Source organism: Lissotriton vulgaris, chromosome 3_1 (genome assembly GCF_964263255.1).
Source record: "Lissotriton vulgaris chromosome 3_1, aLisVul1.2, whole genome shotgun sequence".
NCBI lineage: Eukaryota > Metazoa > Chordata > Amphibia > Caudata > Salamandridae > Lissotriton > Lissotriton vulgaris.
In genome coordinates this window covers 1,188,061,432-1,188,081,282 of record NC_141689.1, presented here as the reverse complement: position 1 = coordinate 1,188,081,282, position 19,851 = coordinate 1,188,061,432, and the positions used below count along the sequence as shown (strand labels likewise).

General features: G+C 43.3%; 1 protein-coding gene across 2 annotated transcripts in view; it reads left to right on the top strand.

The window, feature by feature from the left end:
- Positions 1-19,851, top strand: part of TECRL (trans-2,3-enoyl-CoA reductase like) — an 835,890-nt gene that overhangs the window by 336,287 nt on the left and 479,752 nt on the right. For both annotated transcript variants that reach the window (XM_086963150.1, XM_086963149.1), the window contains exon 3: positions 5,044-5,094. In XM_086963150.1, coding sequence (XP_086819276.1) covers positions 5,044-5,094 — 51 coding nt within the window. The remainder of the gene's footprint in view (positions 1-5,043; positions 5,095-19,851) is intronic.

The window sequence follows — 19,851 nt, the reverse complement described above, 5'->3', positions numbered from 1 at the left end:
ATACTAATGGCTTAGAGACCGCCATGCTCCAAGGCAGTAAAGACCTTCCTCTAATAGCTCGTCGGCAGATACCAGCGCTCTTATATGCAGACGACGCTGTCATTTTAGCAAGAACACCGATCGAACTACAACTGGCCTTAGACAAATACTGCGCCTTCATGGCGAGTTTAAACCTGAAATTAAATGTAAAGAAAACTTACACTATGCATGCGGGGGGGGAAAAGAAATGTAAAAAATCGGAGATTGTTTGTACAAGGTGAACCACTGGACAGGACAACAACCTATCCCTACTTAGGGATCGTTATTGATGAAAAATTTAAATGGAACCCAGCTATTAACGCAAGGAAGCTTTCATTCTTGCGAGAGACAACTTCGTTAAAAATGTTTTCACAAAGACTGGGGCAGCGACCACCAAAAGAACTGTTAAAAATATATAACGCGAAATGTGTAAGCACAGCAACATATGGGGCGGGGATATGGGGCTTTGCAAATGTGGACTTAATACAAAAAGTCGAGAACTCCTTTTTGAGATACCTGCTTGCGGTACCTAAAAGCTGTTCCACGTATGCCTGCCACACAGAGCTGGGTATTGATTATATTACAGACATTATAAAATGACAACCAGTAATGTTGTGGCGTCGAATATGGGTCACCGAACAATGCCAACTAACTAGGGCGATCATTCAAGATATCTTGACACTTGATCATTGTAAGAAAATTAAATGGTTATCCTATGTTAAAGCGCTACTAACAGATTTGGGTTACAGGAAGTTTTTTGATCATCCGTTATTGATAAATGAAATCTCAAAAAAGGACCTAAAAAGAGAGTGTCTTGTACACCTGCGCCAGCTACGATTACTATCTGAGATTCACAAACCATCTGTTCAACACTCTTTATTAGCGCAGACTGTGTTTACCGTTGAACCCTATTTGAACTCTAGTTTAACACAATATGAAAAAATGTTGCTTACCCGTTTTAGATTTGACATGTTTCATTTACTGGTCGCATTTCCAAAACAAAATGTTTGGTCATCTACACTTCCCATGTGTCCGTGTGACCTAGTGTCCCCACAAACAACTATACATATAATGCTATTTTGTAAATTTTTTACCGAACCACGCAAACGCTGGATACTGCCCATTTTGAAAATCTGGGAACTTCGACAGTGCCGTCCTGCATATTTGGCACTTCAGTATCTTGAAAATGAAAATTACGCCAAAGCGATTGTATGTTTTCTCAAATTTTGTATCCGTCATCGTGCGAACCTTTGATTACGAACTATATATAAGCCCCGCACAAATGAAAGATTGCCAGATAATAGGAAAACTGTATGTTATGATATGGTTGAAAAATACATAAACTGAGACGTCTTTTTTAACCGTTTTTTAACAAATGTATTTTTATACCGGTTTTAATCCTTGTAAACTTTGTAATTTGCTTACTGTGAACTTTTATGGTGTTTTTTTAAACTACCGAATAAAGTTATTATTGAATTGAATTGAATTGAGTCTGGGTGCAACCACCACTAATTATGTGACCAGGGATGTGTGAAATTTGCTTAATATGTTGTTTTTTGCAGCCTTCAGTGTCCAGAGATATAACAGTTTGATCAACTTCTGCCCTCATATTTGCTTATACCCCGAGTGTCCTTGGTGGCAGGGTAGTTGGAGGCTTTCTTCATAGGGCGGTCTAGGAAGGGGTGGAGGCTCGTGGGTTAAGGTGTTGAAGCTAGTGGGTGGTATGTGGAAGCAGGAAGAGCGGAGCTACAGAGTTGTGAGTACCTCAAAATAAGGTCTTATTGGAACTGATGCTTGGCAAAAATGTTTATTCGAAGGTTTACATGTAAATCAGATTGTAATGTATAGAGAGAATAATCCATTTGACAATGTAATGGGGTGAGCTTATGGGCGGGGGTGCAGAAGAAAGTGAAGGCATGAGTGGCATGTGGGAGCTTGAGACACTTTTCCTATGTGCGGATCTGCAGGGAGAAAAGCGAGAGTACCAGTGGCTCAGTGGCCCATGGACACGTACATGAAAAGTGGACTTCTACCACAAGTATTTTAACTCTTGAACTTAAATGTGTAAGGTGACTTAAATGTTATAGGGGCTATGGGAGGTTGATCAATGCTAATCAGGGAGAGGTTAGCATCTGAGTATTGTACTTTGGAAATGAGGGGGAATGTGTCAAGCCTACATCTACATGGTGGTAGAGCATGGTTTTTCAGAAGCAAGGAACCTCCACTTTTCTTTTAACCGCATCGCTGCTGCGGCGAATTTTGCGCTGTGCGGCATTTTTTGAATTGCCGCGATTCATGACGAGCTCAGCTCGTCATCAGCACACGCCACCCCTGGGTGATGACGAGCTGAGCTCCTCATCAGCATCGAAGGGGTTAAAATGTTACGCCTCTAAGAATGCCCCTAAAGATTGTGCTCCCTGGGGCAATCACCCTTCTGCCCCCGCCACCACCTGCAACGTCACTGCACCTACATGTGTGTCTGGCTGGTCTGCATATGCACAAGTGCATTAGAAGTCGTGCAGGATGGTGGTCTATGTTGCATAGGAGAGGGATGCTTAATGACAAATGCTCCTTTCCCAAGATTCTAATGGTCTCTCTTTATGAAACGTCCTGAGTAAGCAACAAACTCCTATCACTATAAGCAATAGGTTAGAATGCAGAGTGAATGAACATCTATGTTAGCAAACAAATAACCTGGGAAGGTAATTTACTGCCCACTCAGATGCTTCTACCTATGTATCAGGTTGTAAGGAAATAGAGTCAAACTAAGAATGCTTTTTTAGAGATGTATTTGAGATGCAGCATTATTCCTAAAATGTCCCTCCCTGCTATGTCTCCATTTTCCTGTAGAACATGCTCCGGTTCCAACACATTGGGTGGTGCCTTTCCTTTATCAAAATTTCAAAGCATTAATAATGTATGTTAACGAGGTTGGATATTTGAAAATATAGATTTTGAATTTCTATCTAAACATCCCCCAATGATGACGGCAAGTGGAAGGTATGTGGCAAAAACATGAACTAAAATGTCAGACCAAGCAAATTCATATGAAGGGAAACGAAGGTGAGAGCAAGTAGACACAGAACCCATGTGATTTCATCAAGTTATAGAACACATGTTGTACATCCCTAACACTTTAAATTAGAAGATTTGACAACAGGTATTGATTTGCATTCATCTTTTTTACACAAAGAAGTTCTTTGTTGCTTTGGCATTACCAGAAACATACATAAGTGCCTTCAACATTCTGCTTGCTGTCAACTCATAACACAGTGGGCTGCTCTTAAATGCATATAGGTGGGTCCGGTCCTCATTTTGCCATTGGTCTCTAGCTGCACATCACTGATGAAGCTGAAACATGCTAAACACAGGCAGGGTGGCATGTGCTCTCAGCGGGAAGGTATAGGGCCTGGCAGTTCATTCTGGAGTAGGAACAAGTCTGGTTTGCATGTGGCTGGTCTATGTCTGGAGTGGTATAGTGGGCAAAAAACAATCAGCCTTCATGCAGCCCTGAGATCATTTTTAGTAGCCGAGAATAATTGTTGCATCCCACCCTTCACTTTTTGTTTTTTATATGTCGAGGCACATCAAAGTGTTGTGAATGTATCTAGGACCCTAATTAGATATTCCCGATTTATGCCCTTGTGTGGTTATAATAAATCATATGCTTATAAAGGCATAAGAATCATATCCATATTAAGTCACAGCCAATGCAGTCCAAATACGGCAAGGCTACTCCCATAGACTCCAAGAAAGTACCACGCGTTCTTAAACAAACTAAGCCTCCAGCAGCCCGGGAATTTCCCCTGCTTCTGTTTTGATTTGTCCTAGAACTCCTGAGAGTCCTGAAAGAACTGCCAGTTCTTAGTGACATCTTATGTCCAACCTTACGTCAAACTTGGCACCTTCCAGGTATAAATATACCAGCATCTGCCTTAAGCAACACACGGTGGTTTGGAGCAGATCGGCTATCTACTTGCCCGACGCCCTACTGATGCGAGTCCCGAAGGAAGCCGACCCTCCCTGCTGACGCACTGAGAAAGACGCTGTCTTTTCTCCTGCCGAGAAATCCAGCTCCAGTGTTTTCCGGTCACCCTTGCGGGTTTCTGGGAGATCGAGTCCTGAGAGAGAGATACAAGACCTCCGTCATTCTATACCTAAGGAACAGAGCTGATTAGACCCATAGAGAACTCTTGATTCAGACTCTTGGCAAAAAACTGTAACTCATCTACTCCTTCCCATGTACTAGGCTTAGGTTAGGTACACTGGGGTAGCCGTATCTTAGAAACACCAGTTTAATACGTTTAGTCATTATTTTATCATTGTATGTATTTTATCCATTTTAAGTATCATATGGCTTAGAAACCATATAAATGCTTTTACAGTATTATTTCATAATACTCCTTTTACTGTATGCACTTTACTTTATGACAAGTATTGCAATTGTGGCAATTCATTTCTCTTGCATGAGAAAGAAGACTGCTCATTAAATAACCATTTTATTGAAAACGCCGTCTCTCTATTTCTCTGCATTTCTGGTGAAACGAAGCATGCACGATTGACTGAGTAAAATAGCTATCTATTGTTTTGGTAAGTCTAGAGATATATTCCTTATTTCAGGGGGAACAAAGTTGTCATGTGATATGGTTGTCAGAAGCTAATCCTTTCATGTCTATTCAGGAAAGCTAAACGCCTTCTTGTTTACTCAAGAAAGTTTCTAGTGACCTCTGAGCTAGCTGGCACACACAATTAAGTCTAACATATTCAATAGAGACCTAGTCGACCTCAGTCCTACGTCTAAGCTATCGTTTATGTTATTCCAATGCACAGAGCCTATTGGGAATATAGAAACTACACTACAAAAGGTGGTTATGCATGCATAAAAAACAGCAGCAAAACGCTCACCTGTGGTGTTCTGGAAAGGTTACAGGTCACAATACATAGCTGTGTTGTTTTTTTTCATTTCTTATGTAGTAATGTGTGTGAAATGGTTTTGTGATAAGTTTATTTTTTCTGACTCAACAGGTCCTGAGTGGTATCCTTCTCGCATTGGCCTTCGACAAGAACGAATAACAAGTAAGTCATTATTTGCAAGGATTGAACACTAAATGGCTCAGTGAAGGTTTTAAGAGAAATGTAACTTCAGAGTGTTAACTTTTTTGTCCTAATGTGGTTTCTGACAAATTAGCAGCATAGTTGGTGCTTTTATCAGTCACTTTTTTAGTAGTAATTGAAATATCTGCTGCTACTGCAATACTTTTATAAGTGGGAGCTGGGCTCGGAGTCTTGAAAACAGCATACCATTTAGAGGAGTACATTTTAAAAGGAAAACAGTCATATGCACATGTGGAGTATACCTGGTAAACGTGAATATACTGCCATGCTACACATTCTGTCAAATTTATAATTTACGACGTAAAATGCAATAAAAACTGCTGTGTGTTTTTTGCTCACGTATATTATTATAGATGGATAGCTGTGAGTTACAGGGATGTTTTTCACCAAGGGGTTCTGAGAGACATCAAATAGGCAACAAGAGCGAACTCTGAGGTGAAAACATCCCTATTAGAAATGGGGTCTCTAGTAGGCAGAGGTATGCACCTTGTCCCAGTAGGGACCACAATCCTAGGCAGGGTAAGTCAGTTACACACCATGAATTAACCTCTGCTCACTCTCTGGTAGCTTTGCACAGAGCAGGCAGACTTAACTTAGGAGGCAATGTGTAAAGTATTTGTGCAACACTTAAAATAGCAAAACAGTGAAAACATCACAAAAAAATAATCCACATCAGGTTCCACAAATAGAGCTTAATCTATGAAACAAAACAAGACCAAAACGACAAGAATCCAAAAAGTAGATTTCAAGATATTAATTTTTAAACAATAAACAGGTTTGTAGTGCTCAGAAACAAATAGCGCCAACCAGGTCTATCTGGTCGTGCTTGACGGTCTCAAATCCACGGCCGACCGTGATGGAGCGTGGGTGTGATACAGGGACCAGCCTTGGCCATCTGAACAATACTGTGGATGCATCAACATCAAGGGTATGCGTAGAGCAAAGGAGGAGATGCGTAGCTGTCGATCCCACAGATGTAGGTGATGCATCGGTTACGAGCTGCGCAAAGTTGAAGATGCATTGGGAGGCAAGTTGCAATGGACATTGGGGAGATGCAGCATCATTAAGTAGCTGGGTTGTAGACAATGCGAGCAGCACAAAGTGATGCTTTGGTGAAGAGCTGCGCAAAGTCAGAGATGCATTGGAAACAGGGGGTGATGCGTCATGCCACTGGTGATACAGTGTCTGCAGTTTGAGCAGAAGCGGTGATGTGTCAGTATGGAGGGAAATGCACTGGCTCTGATTGGCGCAACATCGTCGATGTGTGGAATTTTCAGAAAACAGCAAGAAAACCTGCTTCCAAAGTCCCAGGACTGGATTGGCACCCCTTGCCAAGGCAGGATTCATAGTTGGCAGACTCCTGAGACTCTAGCAGGTTTATTGGAAGTCTTTGATGTCCCAGAGACTTCAGAACAGGAGGTAAGCCAGCAAGCCCTTGGGCTACCTTTATTTCTGGGAATGTGGAGATGCAGGTCTATTCCTACTCCTCCCAGGCAAGGAGGGCAATAGGCAACATGGCAGGCACAACAAAGCTGGAGTCCAGGAAAGTCCAGCAGAGTCCAGTAGAGTGACAGTCCTATCAGCAGTACAGCAGCCCTTCTTCCTGGCAGAATGTCCTCAGGTCCAGAAGTGTATTAAGTTGGTGATGTCAGGTTCTGTACTTATACCCATTGGTGCATTTGAAGTGGAAGAGACTTCAAAAAGAGTCATTTAAATTGAACAGGGTCACCTGCCCTTCGTGCCATGGCTCCAGGCTCACTACAAAGGGATATGCAGGCAGCTCTTTGTGCAGGGACAGGCACAGCCCATGCAGGGGCAAGTGTCAGCTCTTCTCTCCCATCCCAACCAGGATAACAATCAGGATGATAATGGCCCATCAGGATGTAGATGGCCCATCCAGCACACCAAAGGTCCCTTTGTGTGGCTGTCTAGAGTGAATACACAAAGCCCGGCTATCATCCACCCCAGATGTGTATTCAGAGACAGACAGAAGGAACAGAATAGTTAAAATAAGTAAATGCCAACTTTCTAAAAGTGGTATTTTCAGACTTACAACTTAAATTCCAACTGTACCATATATTGAGATTTTAAAATTGTGAGTTCAGAGACACCAAACTTGAAATATCTATTGTTTCCCAATTGTCAATTTCACTTACAAAATGTAATGAGTTTAAGTTTATCCCAATGTTAGCTTATAGAAAAGATAGATCTTGCAGTTAAAAATGTTTCACTACCAGGACATGTAACACTTAAAAAAGTGCATGTCCAATGTTTCAAATACATTGAACCCTGTCCTTGGGACTGCCCAGGGCCTACATAAGGGGTGACTTTAATGTATTAACAAGGAAGGTTTGGGCTAGGCAGAGGGTTAACTTACCAGGTTAATATGGCAGTCTAAAACTACACCCGCAGACTCTGTACTGGCAAATCTAAGACATGTTTAAAGGGCTACTGAAGGGGGTGGCACAGTTAGTGCTGCAGGCACACTAGTAGCATTTAATTCACTGGCTCTGGGCACAGGTAGTGCACTTTACTATGGACTTATAAGTAAATGAAATATGTCAATTGTGGATAAGCCAATGGTTCCATGTTATAGGGGAAGAGCACATGCACTTTAGCACTGGTCAGCAGTAGCATAGTGCGCCAAATCCTGAAACCAGCAAAAATTAAGTCAGCAAAACAGGAGGTCAGAAATAACGCCAAGGATGCCAGGTCTAACAATCCCCATAACTCACAGTTACCAATCTGTACTTTTATATTATGAATGGCCCCCAGAATTATCTGCACCTACCTATAACTGCTAGGCTGAGGCAAAGGAGTTGTGGGGGAGGCAGACATAATATGGCCTTGCCTCCCTGTACCAAATTGGAGGCACATATCTTATCTGTCATCTATAACCAACCCATGTCACCCTTCCTGCCTTCTTCTCTGCTGCAGCTGTGCTTTCTGCCTTCAGTAAAACAGAGAAGCAGCACTGTTCTGACAGGCTAATGGAGAGCCTGGTCTGCCTGTCCTTGAAGGCCTTTATGACTTAGCAACAGTGAGTAATGAGTTTCGTTATCAACTGATGCTACTTTACAGCAGGAAATTGTAAATGGTTGCTAGGGAAGCCATGTATAATATAATTATTTATCAACAGAACAGAGCCCGCAACATTACAATTATTTTTGTAGCTTTGCCACTTACTTTAATTTAACTTAATTGCGCAAACAGCTGTAATCGTAGAAGTGGCTACAAATGCCAATATTGAACTAATTTACCTGTAAGCAGATTGTGAGTATGAAAGCTAATGAACACACGGATGCCTATTACATCATGTGTTTCAATAGACTTGTTTCATATGTGCTAATTGCAGTTATTATTGACTCAGGTACATAGTAAATATGGAGGGAAAGCCAAAAACCAAATAAACTAAGCATTATTAGTGTCTATGTTAGGTTATGTTATGTTATAAATTTATACAGCGCACGATTACCAGAGGTGTATTGACGCTAGCAAACCGAGAAGCAGACAGAGGGATTAATCAGTGAACAGCCAGGTTTTATTGGCTTTCCTGAACAGAGTCAGAGAGGGAATATTTCTGATGTTAAACGGGAGGGAGTTCCAGAGCATGGTGGCTTCCACCAAAAATCTTCTATCACCCCAGTATGATTTAAAAACTCTCTGAGAAAGTATCACTTTTGCTCTTTGTGATCTCAATCCTCTGTTTGGGGAGTGCCAGTGCAGGGAATGTCTCAGGACCTTAAGGCCGGTCCCGTGAAGTGCCTTGTATGTGATACACAGGGTCTTAAACTTGATCCGCTTTTTTATTGGCAGCCAGTGCAGACTTTGGAGATGGGTTCCTACTGACTGGAATTTGGGAATTCCCCATGAGAAGTTTAGCAGACGCATTTTGGATCATTTGGAGCCTTTGCAGTTGTTTCATAGGTATGCCGAGATATAGCCCATTACAGTAATCTAGTCTGGAAAGGACTAGGGATGTGACTACCTTTGTTCTGCTTTCTGTGGGAATCAGAGGCAAGATTTTCTTAATGGCTTTTAGCATGAAGAAGTTTTATACTTTGGGAACCGGGAGAGGCGCTGACCCTAAATCATTTGGCCACCAAATATGTGACCATGTAGGGAAGAATTTGCCAAATAGGATCACTTCAGTTTTCCCGGAATTTAATTTAAGATAGTGCAAGCTCATCCATGAACTGACTGCTGTCATGCAGTCCCAAAATTTGTTTACTGGCGGTGATGTATTTTTGGAAATCAATACCAGGATTTGGGTATCATCTGCGTACAATGTTAATGTCATCCCAAAATATCTAACAAGGGATGCAAGTTCTAAAACATAAACATTTAAAAGAGTAGGACTCAAGGAAGAAACCTGTGGAACTCCACAGGGAAGTGTGAAGGATGGAGAAGTCAGATTCCCTAAGGCCACCAATTGTATCCTATCCTCAAGAAAGGAAGATATCAATGTCAATGCCTTTCCGGAGATGCCAATGGAATTCAGAGTTTTTAGCAAGGTTTTATGATCTACCGTGTCGAAGGACGCCGACAAGTCAAGCAACACCAGGGCTGCAGTGCCCCCTGTATCCATAACTGCTCTAATTTCATCAGTTGCCTTAATCAGTACTGTTTCGGTGCTGTGCTCTGATCTGAATCCAAATTAAGCCTCCCCCAGAAGGTCATGTTCATGTAGATATGTCAAGTGGCTATTCATAACTTTTTCTGCCAGTTTGGCTGGAACTGGAATGCGAGAAATGGGCCTATAGTTGCTTGGATCCAGTGCATCAAGATTGGCTTTCTGTAGAAAAGTTAATATCGAGGCTCTCTTCCATATAGAAGGAAAAATGCCTTCTGTAAACATAGAGTTAAAAATGGAAGTTAATCTTGATCCTCCGGGGCTTTTTTAAATATCATAGGTGGGAGAGGATTGTAGGGGGAGCCTGATCTTATTTTAGAGATAAGAATCATTATCTCAGCTATAGTTACTTCTCTAAATTCTGCAAGAATGGGGCCATTGGGATGTGATACCCTTGAAGTATTATAATTCTTCAAATCTGAATATGCCCCATTATCAAAGGAGGCAAAAATTTGCTCTACTTTATTTTGAAAGTGCTGGGCCGGGTTGTTGAAGAATTCCTGAGAGTAGTTGTTCCCTTTTCTAATGGGGGAGTGGACAGTTTGGTCACCACCCTAAAGAGCTCTTTGGAGGAGCTTTCTGCCTCCTTAATTTCCATAGAGAAGTAGGTAGCTTTTTCTGATAGGATCAGTTTTAATAGTCAGCTAGGAGGAGTTTATATTTCCCCAATTCCTGTTCGCTATAATTGCTTCTCCAGCATCACTCTTTTCCTCTACACTCCTGTTTTTTATTTCTAAGAGTGTCGGTGAACCAGGGGGCGGATGTAGTAGTCCTATCGCTTGTGGGCTTTTTAAGGGGGGCTAACAAGTTGGCAGATTCTGTGAGCCATTCATTAAAATGATAGGAGGCTTGTTCAGGTTCTTGTGGACCTTTTGTAAGTGGTTGGGTTAGCTGGTGGTTGAGCTGGTTACTATCGACCTGCTTCCAGTTCCGATGTAATTCTGTTGACTCATTGAATCTTAATTGGCCCTTGACTGGGTTCTCGAGCTCAAATATAATAGCGCTGTGATCTGTCCAGCAATGTTGTTGGATTTGTCTAATCCCAAAGGCACTATAGTTGGTAAAAAATACCATCCAGTGTGTGATCGGCCAAGTGTGTAGGGCCTTTGACCCTTTGATTTAGCCCAGCAAATGTCATGGTATCAATTAGTGCGATGATATTTGCATCTGTGTCTGCCTCAAGATGATAATTAAAATCACCAAGTATAGTGAAATTATTTTCCAGCGCATAGGTTTCGAGTAATGTGTTAAAAAAGACAAGGAACAATTTTTTCTTTCCCCCTGGAGGACGATAAACTAGCATTCCTTTGAGAGAGAAACAATTGACAATTTTGAAACTAAAAGATAGTAGCTCACAGTCCAATGAGGGGATAGTCTCAAATGTCGCTGAGTATGCGTCTTGATATATAACGGCGAGACCACTACCCTTTTTATGCTTCCTGCCATGTCTGAAGACTGAATAGCCTTGGGGCACCGCCATGCAGAAGTCTGGACCAGATGCCTGGTCGGCCCATGTTTCAGTAATGAAGAGCAGATCCAAGCCCTGAGCATCAATAAGCTCAGCAATATCTAATTTGTGTATATGCAGCGATGTAACATTTAGAAGTGCAAACCAAGGTGCTCGCTTGTACTTGGTGTTATAGCTCCTATGTGGCCCATTATTCCAGTGCAGATTGTGTATAGATAGGCTATGGTTTAGTTTAAAATCACAGTTATTGCGCTTCAGTGGCCTGTTTGTACCTAGACTTTCAAGGAGAAAGTGTGTTTAACTTCCACCCCTATTCATTGAGGAATGATTTAGCCTCCTTAAGTCATAACTTGAGTATGTAGTGCAGCAGCCAGCATTTCTGGTGCTCGGCGCGAGCTCAGCCCGGGCGGGCGCAGACGGACTTGCCTTTGGTGCACCTTCGGCACGCCTTCGGAGCGCCCGCTGTGCGCATCTGCTGCGCGTCTGTCGCATCATGCTGATTAAATAGTTGAAGAACTAGACAGAGACCCTTCCAGCCGGTAGTGAGTACAGCTCTTAGGGGAGGAGTTGCGTCTCTCCGCTCAAACGGCACGAATATCCGCAGCGGTCCGGAGACTCAACCCAAGAAGAATCGTGATCACAACAGAAATAAAAGGTTTGGCCATTAAAATCAAGGATTTATGCTAGAGTTCAGCTTTGTTAAATTCCTTACTTTTAAAACAGCATGTAGCACCTACAAATATTGCCCCATACACTGTGAAGGCGATAACCCTCACCTCCAGCACGCTTCAGGTATGTTTACAATAATATTCTAGGAGCACTCAAACAATGTGCAGCTCTCAGCAGTAAGCTCCCACAACTTTCCACTGATATTCCTGCCTTTAAGTGAAAAAATCATTATGCCTTGGTTGGTAAAGCTCTAATTACCTGAGCAGCCCCTCGTAGTACATCTGCTTGGAGAATTGACACTGCCAGCTCAGTGAAATGCCAACTTGGGATGAGCTTCCCTTCTGTAGCTATCTTGGGAATTGTACCAGAGGCGTTGAAGGCTCTCCAAAGGGAGAGAAGCCTTTTGGGAAGCTCTGAAAAATCCAGAAGCTGATGGAATCAGCACAGACTGGCAGAGATTGGTGATCTTTGACCTTTCCAGAGCACAAAATCAGCAGCAAAAATTGGGTGAGTGAGGTGTATGCAGTGGGTCTTCGCATCTCAAGCCCGTTGTTGAGTCAGGTAGCCTACTCTGTTCAATCCTAGTGGGAGAAGTAAATGGAGAATGTATGGTGTGTATTCATATTAAAAAAAGCGGTTTTCAAGCACAAATGTTTAAATAGTTCAACTTTGTAAAAGTACATCTTTCAAGTGATTTAAGTAGCTTTGAAGAATTGAGACCGTAATAACTTTTTTATATCTGATTCATGGAAGGAACTCTACCACCTGTTCTATCTGACCATTAGATTTATAACAGAGACTGTCTTTGCAAGCCATGAAAAGGAATTCACTTCTGGTGATGATACAAGTGTTGGCTTTATTTACAATGTTTGTACTTGAACAAGATGTAACCTTCGAAGAGTAACAAAATGAAAATCCGATAGCCATAATACAACGCAGTCAGGAAATCAACAAGGGGGAGGAAGAGGTAGTGCCGCGTGGCACTGAGGTGGACACGTCCTCCTCATGCACAAATAACTATAATCAAAGAGGTCCACCTCAAAAGGGGGGCTGTTTGTATGTATCCTGGTGTTTCTGGAATACACACATTTCTTTAAAATACCCCTCACACACCAAAAGGGCCCTTGGTGTCATACTTCATCATCGGGGTCTTCCCGCCCGGCTGCCGGACGGGGCAGTGCTGCGACAAGCGACTACGCTGGAGCACCTTTTTAATGTGGGTGCTATGTGAGTGAAATGGAGTGAGTGTCAGTGAGGTCAGGAGTGATAGGGAGGTGATGTTAAAAAATACCTGGCCTAGTGATACAAAAACTATTTAATAAACACTGGCTGGTATTATTAAAAAAAGTGAAGTCGGAAAGGATAAGCGGGGTTATGTGCTTACTTTCCTATGTGGGTCGACATGTTTCGGGGCTCCATGCCCCTTCGTCAGGACCGGGGTTAATGATCCCCCTGTCACTCACTAGAAAGTCGCCACAATGGGTGTATTTACAAAAAAGTGAAGGTAAAGGGAACTATGTGTATGGATATACAGTTAATATTCTAACACACAATCTGTAATTACCACGGAGGCCACGGACGGAGGAGGAAGCACATAGAGGCTGGGAGTTGACTGGACCCCCCCAATACCCCTCCATCTACCGTTGGCCCATGAGGCACTGTTCCTCATCATAAATAAGCATACTACATAAGTATCTTGTTAGTAAGGGTTGTGTGTTAGAATATTAACTCGAACTATGCGTATACGGCTGTTTCCAGCTCCCGTAAAAAAAAGGGTCGTACGTTGCGTACCCGACACGAATCGTACTTGCTGGGTCGTAAAAACCAGCCGCAAACCGTTGCAACGTCACGTACAGCGGGTTCCGAGTGAGACTCGTACGGATATTTTAGTCGTACGGAGTCCTGTACGACTCGTACGGTCTTTGGCTCCTGGTACGGATCGTACTTCGTCGTACGTACGGGGACGTGTACGGGTACGATTCGTACGGGGAAAATAGCTCCGTACGACGATTCGGAGCGCATTTTACCGGATCGGAATCGAGCCCAATGTGTTTTTTAAATACCCCTCACACACCAAAAGGGCCCTTGGTGCCATGCTTCATCTTAGGGGTCTTCGCGTCCCTCTACGGAACGTGGCGTGCTACTAACCAATGAATACGCAGGAGCACTGATGTAATCACTATGGGCCATATGTAGGTATATTGCGAATACCGAATCCTTAACACCGAATTTTACCGAATCGGTATTAAGAATTCGGTAAACGTGATGTAGATAAAAAATTGTTAAAATATACCGATTCGTTACAATTCGGTATTAAATACCGAATCCGAACTAATCGGTAAAAAAATAAAAAAAACGAAAGCCCAAAACCGATTCGGTGTTACAGAATCCATTACCGAATTCGGAAATACCGAATCGGTAATTCAAAAATTCGTAATTTGGTGAATCAGCCAATCCTGACACACCTAATTACCTCCCAAACAGGAAGTGGCCACACCCAGTCAGGTGCACAGGACCAGGAGCTCACTGTGAGGCAGGCAGGCAGGCAGGAGAGCTGAGGAGCCAGCAGCAACACAGCCACACAGCCACAAGCAAGACAGAAAAAGAAAACAACAAGCATTGAAATGGCAAGTCAGGACAGGGAGAAGGAGGGAGGTGACAGAAAACGAAAACTCAAGTTCAGTGACAAGGAGCTTGAGGTCCTGATCCAGGATGTCAGCCAAGAGTACCACACGCTGTTTGGAGCCCAGTCCCACCAAGCGCCTGACTCACAGAAGAGGCAAATCTGGAGTGGCATTCGGGACAAGATCAATGCCATAGGTGTGACCCTGCGCACCATAGAGGACATCAGAAAGAGGTGGTACGACCTCAGGAAGACAGCAAAACTGAGGATGGCAGAGAGACAGAGGCAGGCTGGCAAAACAGGTGGAGGTAAAAACCGAGCCCCAGTACCAACACCACTGGAACAGATTGGAGTCCACCATCCACCCAGAGAGTGTGAGTGGCGTGGGAGACGCAGATAGCTCCGCCAGAGCGGCAAGAAAACAAGATAAGAAGCATGCCCAGCATGCTGCGCTACCCCCTCCCCAACCCCAATCCCCATAGTGGTAAAAGGGCTCCCAATCCACACCATGTTCTACTGGTTGCCTGCAATGCATTATGGGTGATGTAGTCAGTGTGAACTCATGTTCAGGACAGTCAGGCCTGCATACACAATAGCATGGTAAATTAATTGGATAGGTCAGGACAACCACTTGTTCACTGTAGGCATGTAGTTTAATGTAATGCCATTGCAGACAGAGCATTGAGTATATTTACATTTGTGTCATTACAGGCGAGTCATCTCGCAGTGCAGCAGAGGGCAGCAGAGGCAGGTCAGCCAGGCCAGAGGGGAGGCAACATGCTGAAGGTCCAGCGCCTGCAATGGAGGGAGATGAAGTCAATGCACAGGGAGATGGCAAGCATAAACAGGCATATGCACAAGATGGAGAAGGGCATCAGTGCCATGGGGGAGAACCTGTGTGCAGGGATGGAGAGAGTAGATAACTCAGTGGACAACCTCTGCAGCCAGCTTGAGCAGGACCGTGTTGGCAGGCGCCGGGAGAGACAGAGACTCCAGGCCTATACCAAGTCGGTGAACCGGCTGGCCACTACAACTTCACTGATGTGTCGCAGGTCCATCGCCATACAGGAGGAGATGGCGCATTGCAGCAGGGATGTGGCCAGGGGGATGGTGTCCATGACCTCAGTGCTAGAGCTCATGCAGAATGCCAAGGCGTCCAATTTGGAAGGGGGGGAAGTGAGGAGGCTACCAGCCGTGGTAGCATTACACCCTCACCCACCAAGTGCAGGAGGCGTAGTGGACGTAACGTGCCAGCACAGGAACAGTCCAACACACCAGACAGTGTCGATGGTGAACGTGGACGTGCATCACGTGGACGCAGGAAGTAAAGGACTATGGCTGTGTACATGCATGTGATGGGTGATGTAACCCATGTACAATTGGACAATGCTCGCAATACTGGAGGTGTGCCCAATAAACACCTTTACATGTAACTTGTAATGGCTCTGTGTCGTTACTCACTCAGAAATAGTTTGACGTAATCTCTGCCCGTCTCTGTCTCCCATCATGTTCAATTGCAACACCAGCTGCGCAGGGCTCTGGCTGAGGGTTGTCCTCGTCCTCATCCTCTGACTCAGTCAGTTCCACTGCTGTTCTTTTTCTTGTGGCCAGATTATGTAGCATTGCACACGTACCAATTATCTTGCAACATTTGATGGGGCTGTACAGACGTGCACCTCCTGTTTTATGGAGGCAACGGAATCTGCTTTTGAGCAATCCAAATGTGCGCTCCACCACGTTGCGTGTGCTCCTATGTGCCTCATTGTATCTCCTCTCCCTTCGGGTGGTTGGGTTGAGATATGGTGTGAGTAGATACGGCCGGAGGGCATATGCGCTGTCACTTATGAACAGAAGTAAGTGGCATTGATTTGTGTGACCAACAGCTTGAGCCCGGGTGTACATCAGGGTGTGTCACATTTACTTACCTAGTATGTATCCGTCGCCAAATTCTCCAGCAAGCAGACGTGTATGTATGCCACTGTTCCTGAAGATGTACGCGTCGTGGCTACTCCCCGGGAATTTGGTCACGATGTCAGTTATTATGTTTTTGGCATTGCAGATAACCTGAACATTGATTGAGTGGGTGGATTTGCAGTTTCTGTAAATGTATTCACTTGCTGCAGGTGGGCAGATGGGAATATGGGTCCCATCGATGCAGCCAATTACGTGGGGGAAATGGGCAAGTTGGTAGAACTCCAGCTTGGTTTTCTGTAGCTCCGCCTGTGTACTGGGGAAGGAAATGTAATGTTCCATTCTGTCCAACATGGCGTCCAGGAAGGTGTTGAAGAAACGGGATAGACAGCTCTGTGACACTCCACCCACTGCAGCTATCACTCCCTGGAAACTTCCTGATGCAAGGAGGTGCAGGCAGCAGAGTACCTGGACATGGGTGGGGATTGCGTGGGCCCTTGGTGTCTGATGCTCTAGATAGGGTTTTAGGTCCCGTATTAGGTCCAGGATGGTGTCTGGGTGCAATCTATATCTTTCATGTATTTCAGGTTCAGTCAATTGGAACAATGTGATGCGTAATCTGTAGACCCGCTCCTCACGTCTCCAGATCCTCATTCCTGCTGCTCTCAAGCGTAGCCGCCTTGCTGGGAGGTAGAGGCCTGCCATTGTGTCCACACAGATGCATTTTGGGCCTGTTTTAATGCACTGCACCTGATTACCACATGCTCTGGAAACGTGGTAAATACCGATTCGTTATTACCGAATATGGTCATATTCGATAATTACGAGGTTTGCTACATAGCATTTTTGGGAGTTTTAACGAATCGTTATTTCCGAATCGGTATTCATTGTTTCAGTATTTTCTACTCGGTAAATAGAGAATCAGTAATTTTTTACCGATTCGTTATTATCGATTCCATTCGGTATTACGTACATCTCACATGGCTAAATAAATGTCGGTAACACCGAAAACGACCCATTTTCGGTGTTACCGACCGGTATTTGGCCACCTACATATGGCCCCAGGTGTGGTGTGTGAGGTTGGTGAGTGGTAGGGTCAGATGTGAATGGATTAGTGAGTGTTTTAAAAAATACCTGGCAAGTGAGGACTAGAGAACTTTTGATATGCCTTCATGCTGGTATTGTTAAAATGGTGTGATGGAGGTTTTATGTGTATTTAATGTACATAACCTCCTGCGTGTGCGTCGACCTGTTTCGAAGTGTAAAGCCTCAGAAACATCAGCGTTGATGCGGTTAAGACTTTGCGCCAATCGGAATCGACACATTGCCCGTAAAACCGGACACAGAATCAGATCAGTGACATCGCCTCTATGGACTGCACGCCCGACAATGACAGACAGCGCAGTTCAACTATGACATAGTGACTGCATTGTGGAGGGGTTACAGGCCAAAGCCGTTATCAACTGTGCTGATAAGCACCAACACTTTGTCTCCATCAACGGTGCCTCCTCGGCACCCCATAGTGAGTCTTGGATGTCGGAGCTTGGTCCATTCAAAGTACTTTGTCAGCGGGATTTGTCTGATCCTGTAGCTGTCCAGCCCTCCATCATGGTCTGCCTTAACTTTGAATTTGCCCTGGTCAGGTGGCTTCAAGTAACCCCGTAGCGCTATTTACTTCTAAGGCAACTTTTAGTTTATTCTTTAAAAAATCAATACTCCTGTTCTACTTATCGATTTTTGGAATTTTGGTCTTGTTTTTCTCACAAAAATATTTTCTATTGTTCTAAACCTGTGTGTTATATTTTATTGGTGTTTTCATTGTGTTACTGTGTGTGTGTTGCACAAATACTTTACACATGACTCTTAAGTTAAGCCTGACTGCTCTGTGCCAAGCTACCGGAGGGTGAGCACAGGTTAATTTAAAGTGTGTATCTGGCTTACTCTGACTAGGATTGTGGTCCCTCCTTGGACAGGGTGCACACCTCTGCCAACTAGAGATCCAATTTCTAACACTCAGAAATAGAGCTTGCTGACTGTAGAGGACTAATGCAAGGGTTCACAGATACTAGCTAAGCATGAATCAGATAAAGCAGCTTTACTAACTAAATAAATAGATCCTTTCATGGGTCTTTAAAATAGTCTTATTGCTCGCTGTGGCAGGATATTCAGGCCATTAAAGGCCTACTCTAGTGTCATAGGCCCGAGCTGAAAGCGAGACCCTATAATAAGGAAGCAGTCTTTAATGGCGGATTATAACTGCCGTTCTTTGATTGGCAGAGCCAAGGGAGGCACAGTCCTGAGAAGAATTCCCCCCTCCCTCTGTCTGTGGCTTTAGTGACACTGCCAGTATAAGCAAACGAGGAAGCATTGCTGTATACCTTTTCCACAGCCTCTGCCTCTCTATTTTCTCTGCAATACACATAACTTCAGGTTCAGGAGAGTGGAAGAGTCAGAAGCTGTAAATGAAGGCATTGTTATGCTGACTTCAGCAGTGTTTATAGCTTACTGTTGCTTCATTGTCTTCAATGGAGCTATCAACCTTCGAATGTACTAATACAAATTCAAAAACCATGACCTAATACATATTCAAACATCAAATTGAATACAAAGAGAAAAATTGTGTTGAAGTTTAATTCAGAGTTCAGATACATTTGATATGACTCGAATCACTCGAACCTTGATAAAACAGTTTTTCCCATGAAACACGTCTGCAATAAAATCAAGATCTTTATGTTGATTTTTGTATTGATGTACAGAGCCTAAAGACAACCTGTTAGAGATAGGATTCAAATGTACTGCAGACATTTAAACAGATTAATTTCTTGGTGTCATTGCTAAAAACAACAAAATGTAATCTTGGAATGATGTGTCTAATTAAATTCTTGATTTTATATGTAAAATGAATCATATTGCACCTCTTATTACTTATCTTTATAAGGATGCATATGGTGATCACATCTATATTCATGTGGAAAGCATGCTTCAGATGGAGAATTCTGCGCCTTCAGAGGTTTTAAAAATTGCAAAGTAAAACATGTCCCCAATTTCATAATGAATGAGGAATTACATTTGAGGAAATAAGAAGAATAAGAAGCAATGTGTTGAAAGGAGCATTCCCTTGAATCCATGGGTTCATCTAGGGCACCAGCATAGTGCCAGTTTTGTAGTGGGCATATATTTTTCAACTTTAAGCCCAGCGCTTGTCTTCTCAATATTGTCTCAATTGTGTTTTTTATGTTTAATAAACCTTATCTGATATCTATTGCAAATATAACTGATAAGCTTTTAATAACAGATGGTGAGGTTAATCAGAAGTCGATTACTAGTGCACTGTAACACTATTTTAACCAAGGTTGGAGTAAAGCGTTGTGCAGGTTAAAAGAAATGTGTTTTTAGAAGAAAGAATACATTCTA